Source organism: Ursus americanus, chromosome 10 (genome assembly GCF_024610735.1).
Source record: "Ursus americanus isolate L20-20 chromosome 10, mUrsAme1.1.p, whole genome shotgun sequence".
In the NCBI taxonomy this organism is placed as follows: domain Eukaryota; kingdom Metazoa; phylum Chordata; class Mammalia; order Carnivora; family Ursidae; genus Ursus; species Ursus americanus.
In genome coordinates, this window is record NC_142136.1 from 70,252,674 (window position 1) to 70,270,734 (window position 18,061).

Here is an 18,061-nt window from a genome sequence, read left to right on the forward strand (position 1 = left end):
AATTTAGTTAATATATACTTAGACTTTGTGTGTTTGATAAAAAAAATTTAACGAAATATAAATTCCAGTGGAAGATTATACACAACAGTCTGTTTTTCAAAAATCATCTACTTGTTTAGATCATCTTTTACATATTTGAATGTCTGCACTCAAAAGAACAAAATAGAGGGGAGCTCTGGGTTATACCTACGTGTACTCCTGAAAGAGGGACAACACTCACTACAAAGGACAAAATTATGAAAAATGGTAACCCTTTCACTTACATTCTGTATAGAGGGTAGGAGGGAAAAGGTGTGTGTACAGTGAAAGCGATCCTACGGTGTGTGTGCCAAATAGTGCTTACTTTTTTGCCAACCCCCTGACACTTCCAGACAATAAAACCCACAAATTCCTTTATTCTCATACCTACCGAAAGGCTTAGTACAGAATTAGATTGCACCCTCATTAGGTATGTTTCTATCCTCTATTGTGAATTTTATCATTTTAATCTTAATAAAATGAATTTTGATCAGCCACCAAACTATGAAGTTCCTCTTGAACCCAAAGCTGTTTCACAAGCAAAACAGAAACAAAGGAAATAGTAAACTAATTCTTCAATAAAGCCACAGCATCTGAAAGAAAAAGTGCCTAGAGTTCGACACGTAGGCAAGTAACTCAGATCTGTAACTCTCATGAAGGAACCCAAATAACACCAACTTCAGGCACACACACACTTTAGACCGCAGAGATTAAGAAACAGCTTTTCAACACAGATACGGGCCAGATGAATTAACTGATGCTAATGACTGTTGCTAATACGGAGGCAAAAGCAAAGAGGAAAGCAAGCATATGAATCAAAGGTTCTCAAGCCTGGAGAGCTTTTCAAAAGTACACTTCCTGGGATCCACCCCAGATTAGTCCAACTGGAATTTCTGAGATTCAGACCCAGTATCAAAATTTCTTCACAAGATTCCCGGGTGATTTTTTGTGAATCCAGCAATGAGGATCACTGGTATAAATACAAAGAAGGAAGGAAAAGGAGAGAGGAAGCAAAAAGACCTTCAGAAAGCACTAATCACAATTACCAACTTCTGTTTAAAGGATCAGCTTCTCCATTTAAATCATGCTCATTAATTTCACAGTACCCTCTACTGGTCAGGAAGGATACGTATTATTTTTGAACTACGGTACAGAAGAAATTTCCCATTTTATTAACTAGTTGAAAGAATATATCTAGAAGCAATTAGCGAATCTTCATTATTTATTTTCTCATAACAAGCATAAAATGGTTTGGCAAATATTGTAGTGGCAAAAATGTTTTAAACTTAATCTCAACACTTAGGAGCAATTTTTAAAAATGTGTCATATGGTTTATTTCAAGGCTTGTCATCCTTGACACTACTGACATTTTGAACCAAATGATTTTTGGTTGCATGGAGCAAATTCTGAATGTAAGCAGTTTTACAATATTTAGTAATAACTTTTTTTGACACAGAAGGCTGTTTCAATATAAATTATGAGTTTTAAAAATCATCTTCCTTTAGTACTTTTGTTACATGACCATAACTTTGTCTTTTCTGTTGTAGGATATTTTGCAGCATCCCTAGCCTCTACTAGCAGTTGTGAAAACCAAAAACATCTCTACATATTATTAGATGCCCCCCTCCCTGGTCCCCAAAAGGGGAGGGGCGATATGGCCTTCAGCTGCAAATCAGTGAACTATCCAATTCAAATGTTCCCGAAAAATTGATAATCAAAAAATATCTTTTAATTAGTGAAAGATGACCCATTTACTAATTAAAATTCATGAATTTTTGTATACCAGGTTCATAAAGAATATCTCGTAAGAAAGAATGACTATAGTGAAGATTTATTTTTAAATAATTATGGAATTTGTGTGTACATGAATATTCTAATTTTTTAATCTAATCATCTTGTGATATATAAATCTATGCAGTACAACAGTTTAATCAACATATGCTGGTTGCTTTATTTAATTTTTCACTTTAAAGACAAGACCAAAATCAAAACCTTTGAACTTACTATACTTTTCAACCTGAAAGAACCAAAGAATAGCTACAATTCTAATATAGCATCAGTAAATCCAATATTATTCTCATGAGTATCAACAGGCTATACTGAAACAAGGTGAAATAAAATATCTTACTCTGTACTTAATTCGAAGTGTTGCCACTGTATTACAGATGTTTAATCTGAAAGGTGCTACTATGAAGGTTGCAGACTCAAACGCTGATAATGGTTATTCAAAATTATATTTATGGAATACCCTGAAAATAGGCTGAATTGGAACCTGCACATGGTTTTAAAATACTCATTACCAACAATTTTTTAAAGACATAAAAGACTACTGTTTTCTATAATTGGGAGTTTTAAAATCGTCTCCCTTTAGTGCTTTCAATTGTCACATGGCCATAAGCCAAAGACCCAAATAATTTCAAATGATCACAGATACTAATTAGGCAAAAATTCTCATGTGTCAGTACTTTTAATGTTGTGTACATCAAACTATAGTAAAAAGATGACTATAAACAACATGCGGCCCCTCTATTTTCATGAACAGCACAACAGATTACAGTAAACCGAGTTTATATTCCACCATCAAGTGTGGTTCTCCCATTAGTTCACTTTGTGACGGGTCTGAAAACAAACAAAAACAAACATATTAAAGATTCTCAAAAAAAAAAAAAAAAGATAAATTCAATGATTCCACTCACATGAAAATCTAAAACAGGCAAAACTGACAGAAAACAGATGAGTGGTTACCTGGGACCAAAGGGGAACTGACTGCAAAGGGATCAGGGAAACTTTCTGGGGTGATAAACATTTTATATCTTGACCGGGGGGACACTTACACAGCAGTACACATTTGCTAACATTCACAGAACTGTACATTTAAGATGAGTACATGCCAACTATATGTCAACTATACCTCAATACGGTTGTTTAAAAAAAAAAAAAAAGCCAACAACAACAGACTGAAGTTCTCCTTTTTCAAAACTCAAGTTTTCCAGCGGCTTCCCAGATGACTCTAGGAAACAATCTCTAATTAAAAGACTGAGCAGTCTCCTAATCTAGTTTGCAAAAACATTTTATTTCTATTGTTTCATGCTCTGTTACATACACATACACTAACAGAAATGAGAATGTGAGACAAAGAAAATCTTTAAAATCTTCACTATCTTGTTTTTAGAGAGCAGACAAAAGTCTTATATTAACTGTATAGCACACATAAGAGAGCTTTAAAAATTAATGCTAACAGTAAGCTTCCAAAAAACAAAATAAAGCCTTTTTCCGTTTCTGCCCCCATTAGGAAAAAAACCCAATGAACTGTAAAATCAGTTTGTAAAAATACATAACCATCCACATTAAAATAATGATTACAGGTCTGGATATTTCTTCACTGGATCTCCTAAGAGACTAGAGATGATTGTGTCACATCAGTTCAGCAATCCATACGCTCTCCAGGCTCATCACACAACAAAGTAGCCTTAGCAACAACTGACACTGCTGTATTTATTAATAGCAGAGTAACTGCTATGTATATAATAGGCATTCACAATCTAAACTTATAAAAAAAATGTCTCCACATGAGTACAAAGGATAGGCAAAGATGTGTGCTTACAGCACTGCTTTGTGTTAATTGAAAAAAAGAGGGGCACCTGGGTGGCTCAGTAGGTTGAGCGTCCCAACCGACTCTTGATTTCAGCTCTTGATTTCAGCTCGGGTCATGAGATTGAGCCCTGAGTCAGTCTCCACATTGAGCATGGAACCTGCTTAAGATTTTCTCTCTCCCTCCCCCTCCCCACACCCCACTTGCACACATACTCTCTCAAAAATTAAACTAAATTAAATTTAAAAAAGTGAAAAAAGCATCCAGCAATAAATGCATTGATGTACATACATACTGTAAGATACACACAGTATGCCAGTTGTGTTTAAAAAAAAAAAACCACTAAGCAATCTCAAATATATCTGACTAATTTACTTGTATGAAGACCTACAGAAAAAAGTCTGGAAGGAAATATACTAAATGAAAACAGCAAGTAACTGAAGAATAAGGGAGAGAAGTGGGTTGGAGGTAATCATGGAGGACCCAAGTTTCAGCTGTCATGTTTTAAATTGTTAAAGAATACATTAATTTTTATGACAACTTCCTTTTAAACTCTACTTTAAGCTTTGACTTTAATAAAGTACATGCTTATTAGATAAATCACTTACACCAGAAAACAACACACCACATCAGCAAGGCAACGGCCTGTGGTTTCAGCGCCTGCTCTGCTGCTGTGAGAGACTGAGGCAGGACTGAGCCTCTCCATCAGTCCATTTAACCACCTTAAAGTGAGGGAACTGCAGTACACAGAAGACCCCTTTCAGCATTAAAAGTCTAGTTTTGACTTTACTATTACCCTCCTCATAGTCCCTTCCTTGTAAAATGCGCAGATTCTTCTTGGCCAAGTACTTCCCTGATGAGCAAGCAAAACCCTATCACTTCCAACACTTAACTCAAACTCAAAACCCTCCAGCCATATGGGCCTTAACACATTCTTATGTGTGTCGGGAGACAATTCTCTATGGGTCTCTCAAAATTCTATAAGTCTTAGATACACTGCCTGCCTTTGTTCTAGACTCTCTTTCCAAAACTGTTTCTAAATTGAACAACCTAAGAAGACAAAGACTCTTCTGGAGAGTCATGACTCTTCTGGAGCACAGAACAGAAAGGCTTATTGCCTATCATAAAAGATTCAGATGCCCTTATCTGGGGGTTCCCCTACCTGTAATAAAATACACTGTATATGTGGCATCACCTGACCCTCTTCTTGCTACTCTGTGGGAGCTGGGGCTCAGGGAACCAACAGGAAAGCTGATTCACAGCTACTGCTATTGTTGTGAGTAATAAACTGTCCTCTGACTCTAGGAGTCTGTCTTGTCTTCTGCCAGGATCTATGAAACCATGGCAAGCTAACCTGTTAGCTTATAGATAAGAAAACATCTTAAAGCCCTTCAGAGCTCTTCAGCTGTTCTCTCAGGTTACAGACCTTGAACTCACGGCTTCTTCTGACTAAAATATTCTTCCCCCTAATTTTGGATTAACTCATTCATACATCTTTTAGGAATCAAGTTATGTGTCATATTCCCAGAAGTGCCTATCTATCCCACCCAACAACAAACTACACCACTATCCCTTTTTAGTCCTAGAATTTATCACAGTTTGGTATTATATGTTTGCATTTATCTGTTTAATGTTTACCTCCCCACGTAGAAAGCAGTTTTGTCACCACCGTATATTTAGAGCCTAGCCCTGTGCCTGACACATAATAAATATTTGACTGAGTAAATGCTTAACAAGCACCTTTCACTTTCTTTATATAAAATTATAGCTGATTTTTAAATAAGTGTATTTTTATAACTAATTTAAAGATAAAAATATAGACACATGAACTATTACCTTGCTAATTTAAAATGAGGTATAAGTTCAATGTAAAAAGCTTAGGAATTCTAGATTTCCCTGCATTCAAAAAGTTCCCTCAGCAACGATTCTCAAAGGAGAGGCTCACTAGGCTTCTGTTGTGTCCACAGCATTTCCTTACCGGATATCAGCAGCCAAGCAAAACTAATATAATTTAATCCTGTTGGGTTTTTCTGTTTCTCCTGAACTGCTGGGGCATAATGAGCAGATGCAATACTAAAGAGAATTAGATTTGTTTATCTTCCTCAGAACCAGAAAAAACAGAGGATGCTGTTTGGACTGTTCCTACTTGAAAGTTATTTATCTCATACATAATAAAATTATCCAAGGAATTTTGTTAAAAATGACAGACTCTTCTTTCCTATTCACCACCTATAGAAGCACAAAAACTCTTTGGAGGTGGGAGCTATTTTTTAAAGAGAGCGTTTCTTATTTTTTCTAGTCATTTTAAAAACTAGTCATATTCCACAAATATTCTGAATACTCAAACAAAAATCATTGTTTAAGCTACCCTATAATACTATATTAGACTCACACATCAGACTATAACCGCAGGACATTAAATGAAGGACTATCATTAGTTGACTGATAATGACTGTAACCTCAGAACTCCACAGATAACCTTGATCCTTAGAACCAGTTAAAGAACAGTTATTATCATTAAATTTTGTCTTAATGCAATGAATAAACATAAGCGAATCAATCCAATGAGCTATAAACTCCATAAGGATGAGGATGCCATCAGTTTTGTTTGCTTCCATTGCCTTGTATGTTACTAGGGCTCCATGAAAAGGTGCTGAATGACACTTACCATTAAGAATATCTTCAAATCCAATAGTCTCATCATTACCCCTCAAAATATCCAGTGAAAGGTTTGAGCTGGGAAGAAATGGAAGACGCTGAACCTTTAGGAAAAATACGAAAGGGCAAGATTAGAGAAAGCCAAGGAAAGGGAAAAAACAGTATTTCACGCTCTTCATTCTTTATTTGTAAAATTCACAAAACCACAAATAAAACACCAGTATAACCGGTGGAAAAAAAACACCAGTTCATATTTTAGCCCCAAGCCAAATTTTTTTAAATTCCTCAAAACTTTACTCAAAATATATAAAGACACTGAAAATTATGGTTTTTGTTAACACTTAATAATCCCATCGACTTTGCATATATTTTGGGGCTTTGCTTTTATCTCAAGAAAACCACAGCATACACGTGATGAAATGCAAATACCCCAGCACCTAACGTCACATCTATTTCCTAATAAAGGTGGGATGATCAAATCCCTGTCCAACTCAGTAAGAGCATTATTCTTAGTAAACTGTTTACTTCACTTTGTATGTTGTTTTGTATTACTCATTGTAAAAATGTAAGTTATGACCCTTTAAAACAGTACTGGTAACCAGAAAGGAAGACCAAAGTCACTTGTGGGGCCTTTAAAAAGCACAATCCCATTCTGAACTCGTGGTATCTACTTTTTTCAAGTATTAAATATATACATACTGCAGCCTGAAACTTAAGTATATAGTGGGGCAAGCACACATTGTGGAGTCAGAGACCTGGACTCAAACTCTTCTGCTACTTGTAAAACTATGGCTGTGTTTAAGCTACCTGATCTGTCTCACCCTCAGTTTCCTCATCTGTGTAACAGGATAACGCCACCTTCCTTGCCAACATACCGGATGGGGTGGTGTAAAATATGTATACAGTACAGTCACTGGCATATACTCGGTATTCAATAAACTTTTATAGAGTCAAACCAAATTTTCAGTTATTGTGTTGTTGTCTAGCAGTTATAATCGGAAACAATGCAGATTATTTGGGATACTGACAAAAGAATAACAAGAGTAACAGGTGGTCCATGATTATAGGATACTAGTATTTTAAAGTAATCATAACTTTGAAATCTAAGGGTGCTGTTAAGATTATTTCCCCCCAGAAAATATAACCAGACTAAAAATATTTTTAATTACTAATGGCCTATAGAGTTTAGGATGAAAAAACTTCTCTAGGTTATCAAAATTAGAAAAAAATATACACATATGATATTAAGATATATATGTATATATTTTATTTCTATTTCTTTTATTTATAAATATATATTTTTTCTTTAAAAGGAAAGTAGAGAGCGTAGAGAAAGAAACAAAAATGGAGCTTTTAAGTTAAACCAGAGTAAGGGGCCTGGTAGGTAGTTTGATCAGATATAGTTCTGAGAAAGCACCAAAAGCAGGGATGAGCAGGCAGTTGTTATGCATCCCAACAAGCAGGAACTGCAATAGTAGAGGGATAAAGGGAAAAAAGGGAAGGGGCAGAATTCTGGACAAGGATTTTTGAATTAAATGGGATTAGAATTTTAGGCCTGAAATATGAGCCACATGTAGCTGGAATGTGAGTAGGAAAATAAAAGGGAAGCTAACGATTCTGTGCCAAGCTTGTGTTATTTCATTCAATCTTCAGAATAAACCTAATAACCACACACTGTTGTTATGGTTAACTCCATTTCATATTAAAAATGAATAATCTGAGGCTCAGAAAGGTCTCTAACTTGTTTAAGTTCGTAAGACTAGTGGATGGTGGAGCCAAGATTCACATCCAGGTTATTCTGATTTAGAGACACACATTCTCTTTTAGAACTTGATCCTTGGAAAAAACTTCTGAAATAGCTTCCACAATGACTTAGCCAACACAGTTGATGGCATTAACAGAATTTACTGAAAAAGATGCAGTAGTAGGAAGAACATATGCAAAAGCCAAAAGGTGAGACAAAAACTTAGGACATGCAGGTAGTTTTAGGCTATGAAGTCTGGTGGAGAACAAGGAGAGGCCAATTCATGAACACAGCCACGTTAAGGAGCTGAGTTTTAAATTGAGGACAAAGTGAGGGGAGTGAAATGATCAAATCTGTATTTAAAAAGATTATTGTGGCTAGAGCATGTATGATGGATTGGAGGGCAGCAGAGATGGGTGTCACAGTGATCTAGACGAAGCACAGTAGGCGATCAAAACTAATGGAGTAGCAGTGGTGAGAATTGACTAGATGGTGAGAGGTATGGGTCGCGGGTAGGGATGTGCTGCGGGGGGTAGGGATGTGCTGCGGGGTGAAATAACCAAAGTTCATGCTCCAATCTCTGCTTTAGGAAGCAACCTATTTGATAGGTTTATCACTCTTATCACAACTCTATGTGATAAGAGTATGTGAGGAATAATGAGTTATTCTGTACTTATACACGTGAAATGTGAAGTGCCTGTGGGACTTTCAATGGAGAAGTCTATAGGTTTACAGCTCATGAGAATTAAAACTTGGGAGTCATCAATGTATAAATGATACTTGAAGTTATAGGAATAGACAGGAAATAACAGAATGAAAAGAGGACTGGAGATGGGAACTAACAAAACAGGTATTTCAGGGTGCAGAAAAAACCAAAAGGAACCTACGCAGAAACACCTGAGAATAAGGTTTCAGAGATGAGGGGGTTATCAGGAAAGTGTGGTGTCCTCAAAGCCAAGGGAAGGAGTCACTGGTGTAGTATACCACAGGGAAACCAAACAAGAGGGCATACGGATGTCCACATTGTTCAGGAGCAGTTTCACTGGTGTGATGAGAGCCAAAAAACAGTGGGTTAAGTGAATAGTAGGTCAAGGAGCATATACAGCAAATGGAATCAACTTTAAGACACTCAACCTGCAAAAGCACACTTAGTGAGAGAAGGTGCTATAAAGACACTGACAGAAGTTTTGTTTTAAAACACACAAAAAAAGACTAGAATGTATGTAAACATTGCTGATGAGTCTGAGCAAGTAGAAAGAGAGGATGAAGATATCAGCTATGGAGAGGATCCATGAAAAGGGAATTCCCTGACGTAGTGTGACCTGATAGAATCTAGAGCACAGGTCAAGGACAGTTCTTACACACCTGGAAGGACATTTTTGAAGATCTTATTCCTGAGCAACAGGTGTACTCAGCTGTATACAAACTGCCTATATGTAAACATACCACCCCGTGGATATTCCTAGAGGCATTTCAAATTCAACATAACCCCCCAAAAAGAGAAAAACATGAAAGTAGATACACATAAGTTTTGGCACTGAGCTCATAATTTGAAGTTTTCCACGTGATCTTCTTTTTTCTCTATGAAGTAGAAACTGAGGTCATATCCTGAAAAGGGGCAAAGTAGAATCGGCTATAGAGGAGAAGAAAAGGTAACCCTAAGACTGGAGAAGAGTCCTTCCAATCCACAGCAACACACATGTGGAACATATCCTAACTGACATCCGTCAACTCACCTGCTGCACTGCCTTGAACTCCATTTGTAATTTTAGTGGAGCAAACAGACCCTGGATGTTTCTTAGTGTGGAAAAATTCATTTTATCTTGGTTGAGATGGAACTACAAAGGCAAACAATGTAATTTTAAATGTTACATTCGACATTCTGCTTTCAAAACGGCACTGATACGTATGTAACACAACACTTAAAGAATTTTAATATCCATAACTGAAATAAAAACAAAGTACTTTTATTATTTCTTCAAATATATACATCTATGTTTTATCTAGCATGCAGATGTACTTCACCAATGAAAAATTACCACCTAAAATTTGGATTTACAAAACTGATAAATTAAGGAATGTTTTGCACATTGCAACAGCATATTTACAAAACATTCAGTGCTTTTGATTAGAATTACCACAAAACTGACAGAACAAAGAAAAGGTATAAATAAAATGAGATCTAGAAACAATTCCACACAAGGGACAAAAATAGTGAATTTCTAAGTATGTAAGTATGTAATTCAAAAGATTTCACAAGGGAAATAGTCAAACCCATGATACCACCCTGTTAATTAAGCTACGATGTTTAAACTCCACTTTTTGGGGTAATAGATTTCCAGAGGCAGGGGGACCCAAAACTCTAAAGCTTGTCCAGTTTGTACTGGGTGCTAATAAGCAATTTTTTTCTGGAATCATATTTTTACTAAACACTAACATTACTTCTAAAAAACTTTTACTGCAATTTAATGTACTTCAGGCAAAATGAATCAAAGTGACTCATGAATCCTAATCATACAGTTCCCAAAATGGGTAGTGGATATGCTTTGCAGACAGACTGCTACAAAGGTCTGTCTGAGTTAAGGTACTTATTTTTTATTATACTACATTCTCTTGATAAGATTTTAAGTCATGGGTGGGGGGGGGGATAATTTTTAACCTACTGAGAGATTAGTGCCCACTTTAGACATGACCAGGGGCCATATACATGAAGTCTAAGGTAAGATACACAGAGATATGGTTTTTAATTACTTTAGCTTGAGTATGAAATTTTAACAGATGGTCCTTAAAGAAAATATGCAATATTTTATTATGGGTATATAATCTGAAGTTCTCACTGAAGGGTTTCCTTTAAATACTGAGTTACCCTCATAATACAGTTTCAGGTAAAAAATTCAATTTTATAAACTTTGATGAATATATCCACCTTATAATATGATGTCAAACCACAATTATCAATCAACACGTACTCAATTATTAGCAACCACAGGCAAAATCAGACTTAGGCTCGGTGGCAATATACCACAAAACAGTCTAACATGGAAGAGGTTATATAATCTAGTTGGGAAGACATGACACATAGATCAGGGCTTCTCAACCCTTGGCACTACTGACATCTTGGGCTACATAATTATTTGTTGTGGTGGGTGGGGACTGTTTAGCAGCATCCAATTGATGCCAGGACCAAAGACCCTTCTCTCTCAATACTACTTGTGACAATCAGACATTGCCAAATGTCCCCTGAAGGAGGTAAAATCATCCCTAGTTGAGAACGACTGATACAAATAATGATCATCTTCCACCACTATCACCACTACGGCTCCCGGTCATGGAGAGCTACTGTAAGCCAGCATATGCCAAGGCATGGGCTACTACTGACTCCATTTTAATGATGAAGAAACTAAGACTTAAACAGAGATTAAGGAACTTGCCCAAGTTCACTTAGCTGCTAAGTATGGTGTCAAGAATCTAAACCTATATAGTTCAATTACACAACCCATGCTAAAGGAGTTATAATAATTATTAAGTGCCACAGAATTCCAAGAGACTACCATTAGCTGGGTAATTAAGGAGACTACACAGAAGCAGCTGATGTAAACTGAGTCTCAAATGATCTATGCACTTTTTAAACTCTTCACCATTTGGGCCAGTCTCACTCAGATTTGTCAAAGTTTCTCTTAACATGTATTGCTCAGAACTGAATCAATATTCCGAATCTAATGGCCAGGCTAATACTTGGGAAAGTGAAACTGTACTCTCCCTTGATTTGAGCCCCATCTTATTAATAACCACACTACACCATCTTCCTGAAGTAGTAAGATACCTCTTTCTTCTTGCTCTGAACGTGTATTTAGGAAGTCTTTAAGTTGTCTTTAGAACATGTATACAGGCTATACCCTCTTTGGGGGTGACCGTTCCCTATCTATTAACCTGGTTAATACTGTTCTACAACTATTCAAATGTCTGCTCCTCTACGAAGCCTCCCACTAGCCCTATGCACGGGCAGTTGCTCCATCTTGGTCCTCTATACCATTTTATGAAGCCCCTACCTACTGCTTGTCCTCCCATTAAATTTTCAGCCCCTCAAGGTCACATTCATCTGTGACCTACTGAGGATATATCCCTCAGTAACTCGGGAGTTGCAGGGCTTGAGAAAGAGGTCAAGGCTAGAGATATGTACTCGAGGTCAACAGCAAAATGGCAGAGGAAAAATATAAAAGAAAACAGGGTCATCAAATGAGGAATGGAAAGGGGGATTGGCCTTTAGAAATTTCCATAAAGGGGTGCCTGACTGGCTCAGCTGATAGAGCATGTGACTCTTAATCTCAGGGTCATGAGTTTAATCCCCATGTTGGGAATGGAGCCTAGTTAAAATAGTCCATAAAAAAGACAAAAGAAGAAAGTATAGAAAGGAGCTTTAGTGAAGCAATTTAATGATAATTCAAAGCCTGCTCTACAAGGATACTGAAAATAAGTCCTCATATTCTTCAAGGTCAAATGCTCAACATTAAAATTGTCTTAATAAATGAAACCACCTAAGTATTACTAAAAGTATTCTTCTACTAGAGGATAAAAATAAAAACATGGATAATATACTTACATTTTTTTCTGATAATTCAAGAGGATGACTGGGCAAAAGTTCATTTTTCACACAAGGAAGGCTGAAAAAAAATATTTACAAGGGAGATTATAAGTCACTCAATACCTAAAGCTCAAACGCACATCTATCAATAGGTGTAACTATAATGGAATGGCACAAGGGAGTTTTTAGGAACAATGACACTTCTGTATCCCGACTGTGGCAGTGGTTGCAGGAATTGATATATTTATTAAAATTCATATTACTGTGAATTATAACAATGAATTATATAACACTTTAAAAAAGGTCAAATTTACTATATATGATAACTGTTTTAAAATGTATCGATTATAGGGACACCTGGGTGGCTCAGTTGGTTAAGTGTCTGCCTTCAGCTCAGGTCATGATCCCAGGGTAATGGGATCGAGTCCCACATCGGGCTCCTTGCTCAGCAGGGAGCCTGCTTCTCCCTCTGCTTAGGTGCTCTCTCTCTCTCTGACAAATAAGTAAAATCTTAAAAAAAAATGTGTATTGATTATAGATACTAGTGGTCAATTCAGTAGGGTGAACCCTTCAAAAAACAGTGTTAAATGATGCCCTATATCCAGAAGAAATTTAACAAAGTATGTTTAAAATTACTATTATTTGATGACATGCTTCCTGCAGTATATAAAAAATCTAGGGGCACCTGGATGGCTCAGTCAGTTGAGTGTCCCACTCTTGGTTTCGGTTCAGGTCATGATCTCGGGGTCCTGGGATTGAGCCCCACATCAGGCTCTGCACTGAGGAGTCTACTTGAGGATTTGCTCTCTCCCTCCCTGCACTCACATGTGCCCCCCTCGAATAAATAAATAAATCTTAAAAAAAACTACATCTCTTCTGTTCAGGTCTATACATATTCAATATTTAATGTATCTTTAATAAACACATGCTGAACGATATGTTTGACATTTACTGAACACCTACTATATAAGGTCATACATTGCTAGAAGCAGACCACTGGTCTTTAACACTCTAGATATATAAAGACGACTATCCTTATTGCCAAAATGCGATTTGAAAGCTGAAAGGAACCTGCAACAATCGTTTACTGAATATTGTCTTTGTACAGAACATTATCCTAGAAGCAGAATGTGAAAATGGTTCTGTTCATGGCAATCTTAAAGTCTAACTGGGAAGAAAAAGGAGCATTTTATGTGGAAAAAAATAAGTATATAAGAAATCATCAGAACCTGGTTACTGACTTGTTTTATGAATTTGATTATACTATATCATAAATCAAATTATATCTCCAATTCCAAAGACTATAAACTGCATCTTTCACTAGAAAATGGAAAGACAATAATGAAGCATTATGTCTGCCACAGACACCATCATTAGAATGACATTTTATTACAGTAAGACCAAAATACCTTAAAGTTACATATAAAATTAAAAACTCAAAACAGACGTTTACAAGGGTAGGCACTACCCTTATTTGATTAAGCAGAAAAGCAACCTGCCAAGAAGTACCAGAAATTTAGACCTAAACACAGAGGAAATTAAGGGAAAGGGTACAATTGTGTGCTGAAGTTAGAAAAGTAAAAGTAACAGCAGCTAACACTTACTGAGAGCTTATTAATGTCAGGTAGCGTTCTAAGTATTTTTCATGTACTAACTCATTTATTTCTCCAAATAAAATTTATACTATTAACAGCCCTATTTCACAGATAGAGATATTGAGACATAGAGCAATTAAGTTACCTGCCTGAAGTCATACATCTAGTAAAGAGCAGAGCCAGAATCAAAACCCAGGCAGCCTACTCCTAAGTAGACTCTTCACTGCTGTGTTCCAGTGTCTCCCAGAGAATTATTCCAGTAGTTAATAAGATAAGGAGACAAATGGCTCTCCAAGTTAGCAGTAGCAAAAAGAAGAACCCTACCAAATCATGCTACTGGGTAACAGCTCTTTGAAGGATGCCCTGTCCTGGGACTTCACTATTAAGACACTTCTCCCATTACAGAATACATCCACTCTCATCCGTCCCCAGTCTAAGGTATATTACTTGCTATGTCCCAAATTAAATATATATTTATGGCCTATCAAAATATTTAAAGACTACTGTGAGAAAGAATTCACAGAAACATTTTATTATAACAAAGTCAGAGTCACAGTTCCCCTATATACCCTTTTCGAAGAAGATCATGACTTTCAAAAGGTCCACTTGCTGAAAGTTCAGTAACTGGAATACTGTCCTTTAACTGAGATCCAAGGCCTCTGGCATTCTACAACACAAATAAAAACACTATTAAATACAAAAAATGTTTTAAAACTCACACTGAACATCTACGTAAAAAACACTGTTTAAGCACTAGACGAAAAAGAAGTCTCTGCCCTCAAAGAGCCCACAGTCTAGACAATTATGATGCGCCTTAGCATTATGGTAGAATGATTACACATGGAACACTAAATAACATCAAATTTGGGGGTAGGAAGGATTCCTGAGTTGATCTCTGAACAAAGTCATATCGAAAGGCATTCCAAGAAAAAAGAACATGGGTCAAGGTACAAAAATATAAATGAACAAGCTATAAGTAGTTTGACATGACCAGCTAACTATATGTCTAGTGAGGCAAAAGTAAAGCAAGGCTGGCAAAATGAAAAAACAGAAAGGCTTAAAAATGCAAGGGAATTCAGGTTTTATTCTGAAATTGATAGCCTCTGAAGGTTATGGCATGATCAGATTTACTTTCTCTGGAAAGATCCCTCACTTAGGTTGGAATGCTTAGTACAGAATGAAAAAAGTTGAGGACAGATCCTGGGGAATACTATTCCTTAATGAAGAACAAGAAAGTGGGATTAAGAACAAACAGAATAATTAGAAGAATGTGATCACAGAAGCTAAGGAAAAAAAGAGAGACATTCAGAAAGTATTTGGTTTCTCTAACAGGGTACTCCCTATGAAAAATAAATCTAATCAGCATAGTATAAACAAAACCAAACAAAAACAAAGACTCACAGTATATCCGGTACTGGTGTATTATCATTCTACACATTTATACCATAAAACATTTAATCACCAAATATTTATTAAACATCTACTATGTGGCAGGTACTATGGCAGATGCTGAAGATACACGTCTACCTTTCAGGGGTTAGTCTAATGAATAGATAAATTAAGCAAGCAAATAAAATGCAGTAAATGTTACAACAGGTAAAACACAAAAGCTGACTTTTAACCCCTTGTTGCTCAAGTACAATATCCCTGTAATTCTGCAGAAAAATGTAAAACAGCTACAGGTAGTTTGGTATCCATCCTTACACTATTCTAGGAGAAACTATTCTGAGAAACCAGCATTTTAAATTGATTTCTTAATTTATCTGTGCATTTTATGTGGTCAGGTACTTTATCCTGTTCAGAGTTTCTTCAGTCTACCACTCTACTTCAGGATCTCACACCCGGCTAACTTTAACAGCACTTGACTGGGTCTTGCTGTCTCTTAACTTTTCCATTTTCCAATTCTGCATATCAAGGTTTTCCTAAAATATGTAATTTGCCCCACCAAGCTGTTATAAAACCTTTCACTGATTTGCCAATGTCTTCTCTGAAAAATAAAGTCCAACATCCTTAGCCTGGAACTCGAGAACCTACAAAACAGGCTCCCCTACACAGAAGTCTAAGTTGATCAGGAAAAGAGTCTGGAATCTAGAGTGGACTGTCTCTAACCTACTATGTGACAATGATCAAGGCATATAATCTCTCTGGCCCTGTTTACTCATCCTTCCAGGTTCCTGAATTCTTTCCACATCTACAGTTATATGACTGTACCTTTTCAAATGCATCTCCTGGTACTTTCCCACATAAACGTTCTCCTCCTCCCAGATTACTTCATTATAAAGTAACAGAAGAAAAGTTTCTTCTATGCACAAAGAAAAAGAGAATTCGGATTTCTGGGTTTTACTGTTATGATTTCCCCCAATTCCTTCTGTAAAATATAAGGATTAGTACCTGATGTTTCTATTAAAGCAGCAGAGGAAAACAAATCTATGAGAAGTTAAGTACCACTAGACCTCAAAATGTTTCTAAAACCTCTCCACAATAATCAGCAATATTACCAACAGAAACTTTCTAGATTTAGATGGCCTAATATCAGAGTCAGAGGCCATGGCCATTCAGGAGTCTTTCCCAAGCATCACAACTTTAAAGTTAAAAAGACAAAAGGGGGGTGGGGAGGTGGGAAGCACTAACAATGCTGACAAACGGGGAGTAACAACTGTCTGATTTTTCCCCCCTCCAACTTCTGGCATACTACAAGTTCCCCAAAATGTCTGTAAAGGTGAGAGATAAAAAGCAGAGTTAATAGCTGGGTTTGTTAGCAAAGCAATTCCGAGGTCAGGGGTGAGTGAGGAATTCGAGGGATCTGGGCCCCCAAGGTTAGCCCCTTATGGGAAGAGTAGTCGGCTGCGCCGCACCACACACCATAGAACAACGCTGCACTTTCGGATTTGTCCTTGCCAGCTCGGCGCCAATTACGAGGAAGAGGCCGGGGCGCGCTGGAGCACTTGGGACTGAGAGGCGCACATCGAGAGAAACAAGTGAAGGGAATGAAGCCGAAGCGCTGCTCCAGGGACCCGCGCAGGAGACCAGCCCGGACGACAGCTACGAAACCCCTAACCCCGTGACTCGACAGATCATGGCGCCCGAGGCCGGCCTCATCCTCCCGCCGCCGCCGCCGCCACCCCGGGACGAGCTAGGGGGAGGCGGCCCATTCCTGCCGGGCCAGGGTCCCGAGCCCGCCGGGAACTCAGGTCGCCCAGGGTCTCACTCACCATCTTCACTTGCTCTGTGAACAGCCTCTCAGCCCCGTTACCGTCAGCCGGCCCCGCCGCTCACTTCCGTTTCCGGGGTTGCCCCCCCACATCCGCCGGAAGTGCGTCCGTCCGGGCGAGGAAGGAAGGAGGGCGCGGGGCGCCGGGAGGGAGCCGCGCGGGGCCGGGGCTCCCACGCCTGAAGTCCCGAGGGATCCGGGGCCAAGGGCGCAGTAAGGGTGTGGGCTGGGAGGAGGGCGGGGTCGGGACGAGACGTGCCGGAGGGGAGGGAAGACGCGGACCTCCGCTTGATTAATAATAAACATCTACTCTTGGTGCGGTATTTGAAGATGTGCAATGTACTTTGGTAGATGCATCCCTTTATTTAATACAAAAGCTCGTTGAAGTAGATACTACATTTTTCGTCAGGGTAAACGAAGCATAGGTGGGATGAATACTTTGCAGTCTTTCAGCAGTCTTTCAGTAGAACACGAGGCTTTGCCAGTTTAGTTTTTAAAATCTTATGTCGAAGGCCTGCTATGTTCAGAATCCTGTGCCGAGGCTAAGAAAATAGAAATGAATCAGGCTGATGCGGTTCCCGGGCTAGAGGAGCCGCGGAAGTGGGGGTGCGGGGAAGGGTGACATCGAATGAAGTAAGGTTGATAATTGCAGACATATTTT

General features: G+C 37.9%; 1 protein-coding gene across 2 annotated transcripts; it reads right to left on the reverse strand.

Moving 5' to 3' along the window:
• Positions 1–1,833: 1,833 nt before the first annotated feature.
• POMP (proteasome maturation protein) lies at positions 1,834–17,553 on the reverse strand. Of its 2 annotated transcripts, XM_087865220.1 has the most exons (7): positions 17,402–17,470; positions 17,052–17,140; positions 14,759–14,856; positions 12,613–12,673; positions 9,749–9,850; positions 6,279–6,372; positions 1,834–2,637 (listed from the first exon to the last, which is right to left on the reverse strand). In XM_087865220.1, the coding sequence occupies exons 2-7, from the start codon at positions 17,052–17,054 to the stop codon at positions 2,570–2,572; spliced, it is 426 nt and encodes a 141-aa protein (XP_087721346.1). In that variant the 5' UTR covers positions 17,055–17,140; positions 17,402–17,470; the 3' UTR covers positions 1,834–2,569. The 2 variants fall into 2 exon arrangements, with proteins under 2 accessions (XP_087721346.1, XP_045652993.1); XM_045797037.2 differs by lacking the exon at positions 17,052–17,140 and having other exon boundaries at positions 1,945–2,637; positions 17,402–17,553.
• Positions 17,554–18,061: the final 508 nt, after the last annotated feature.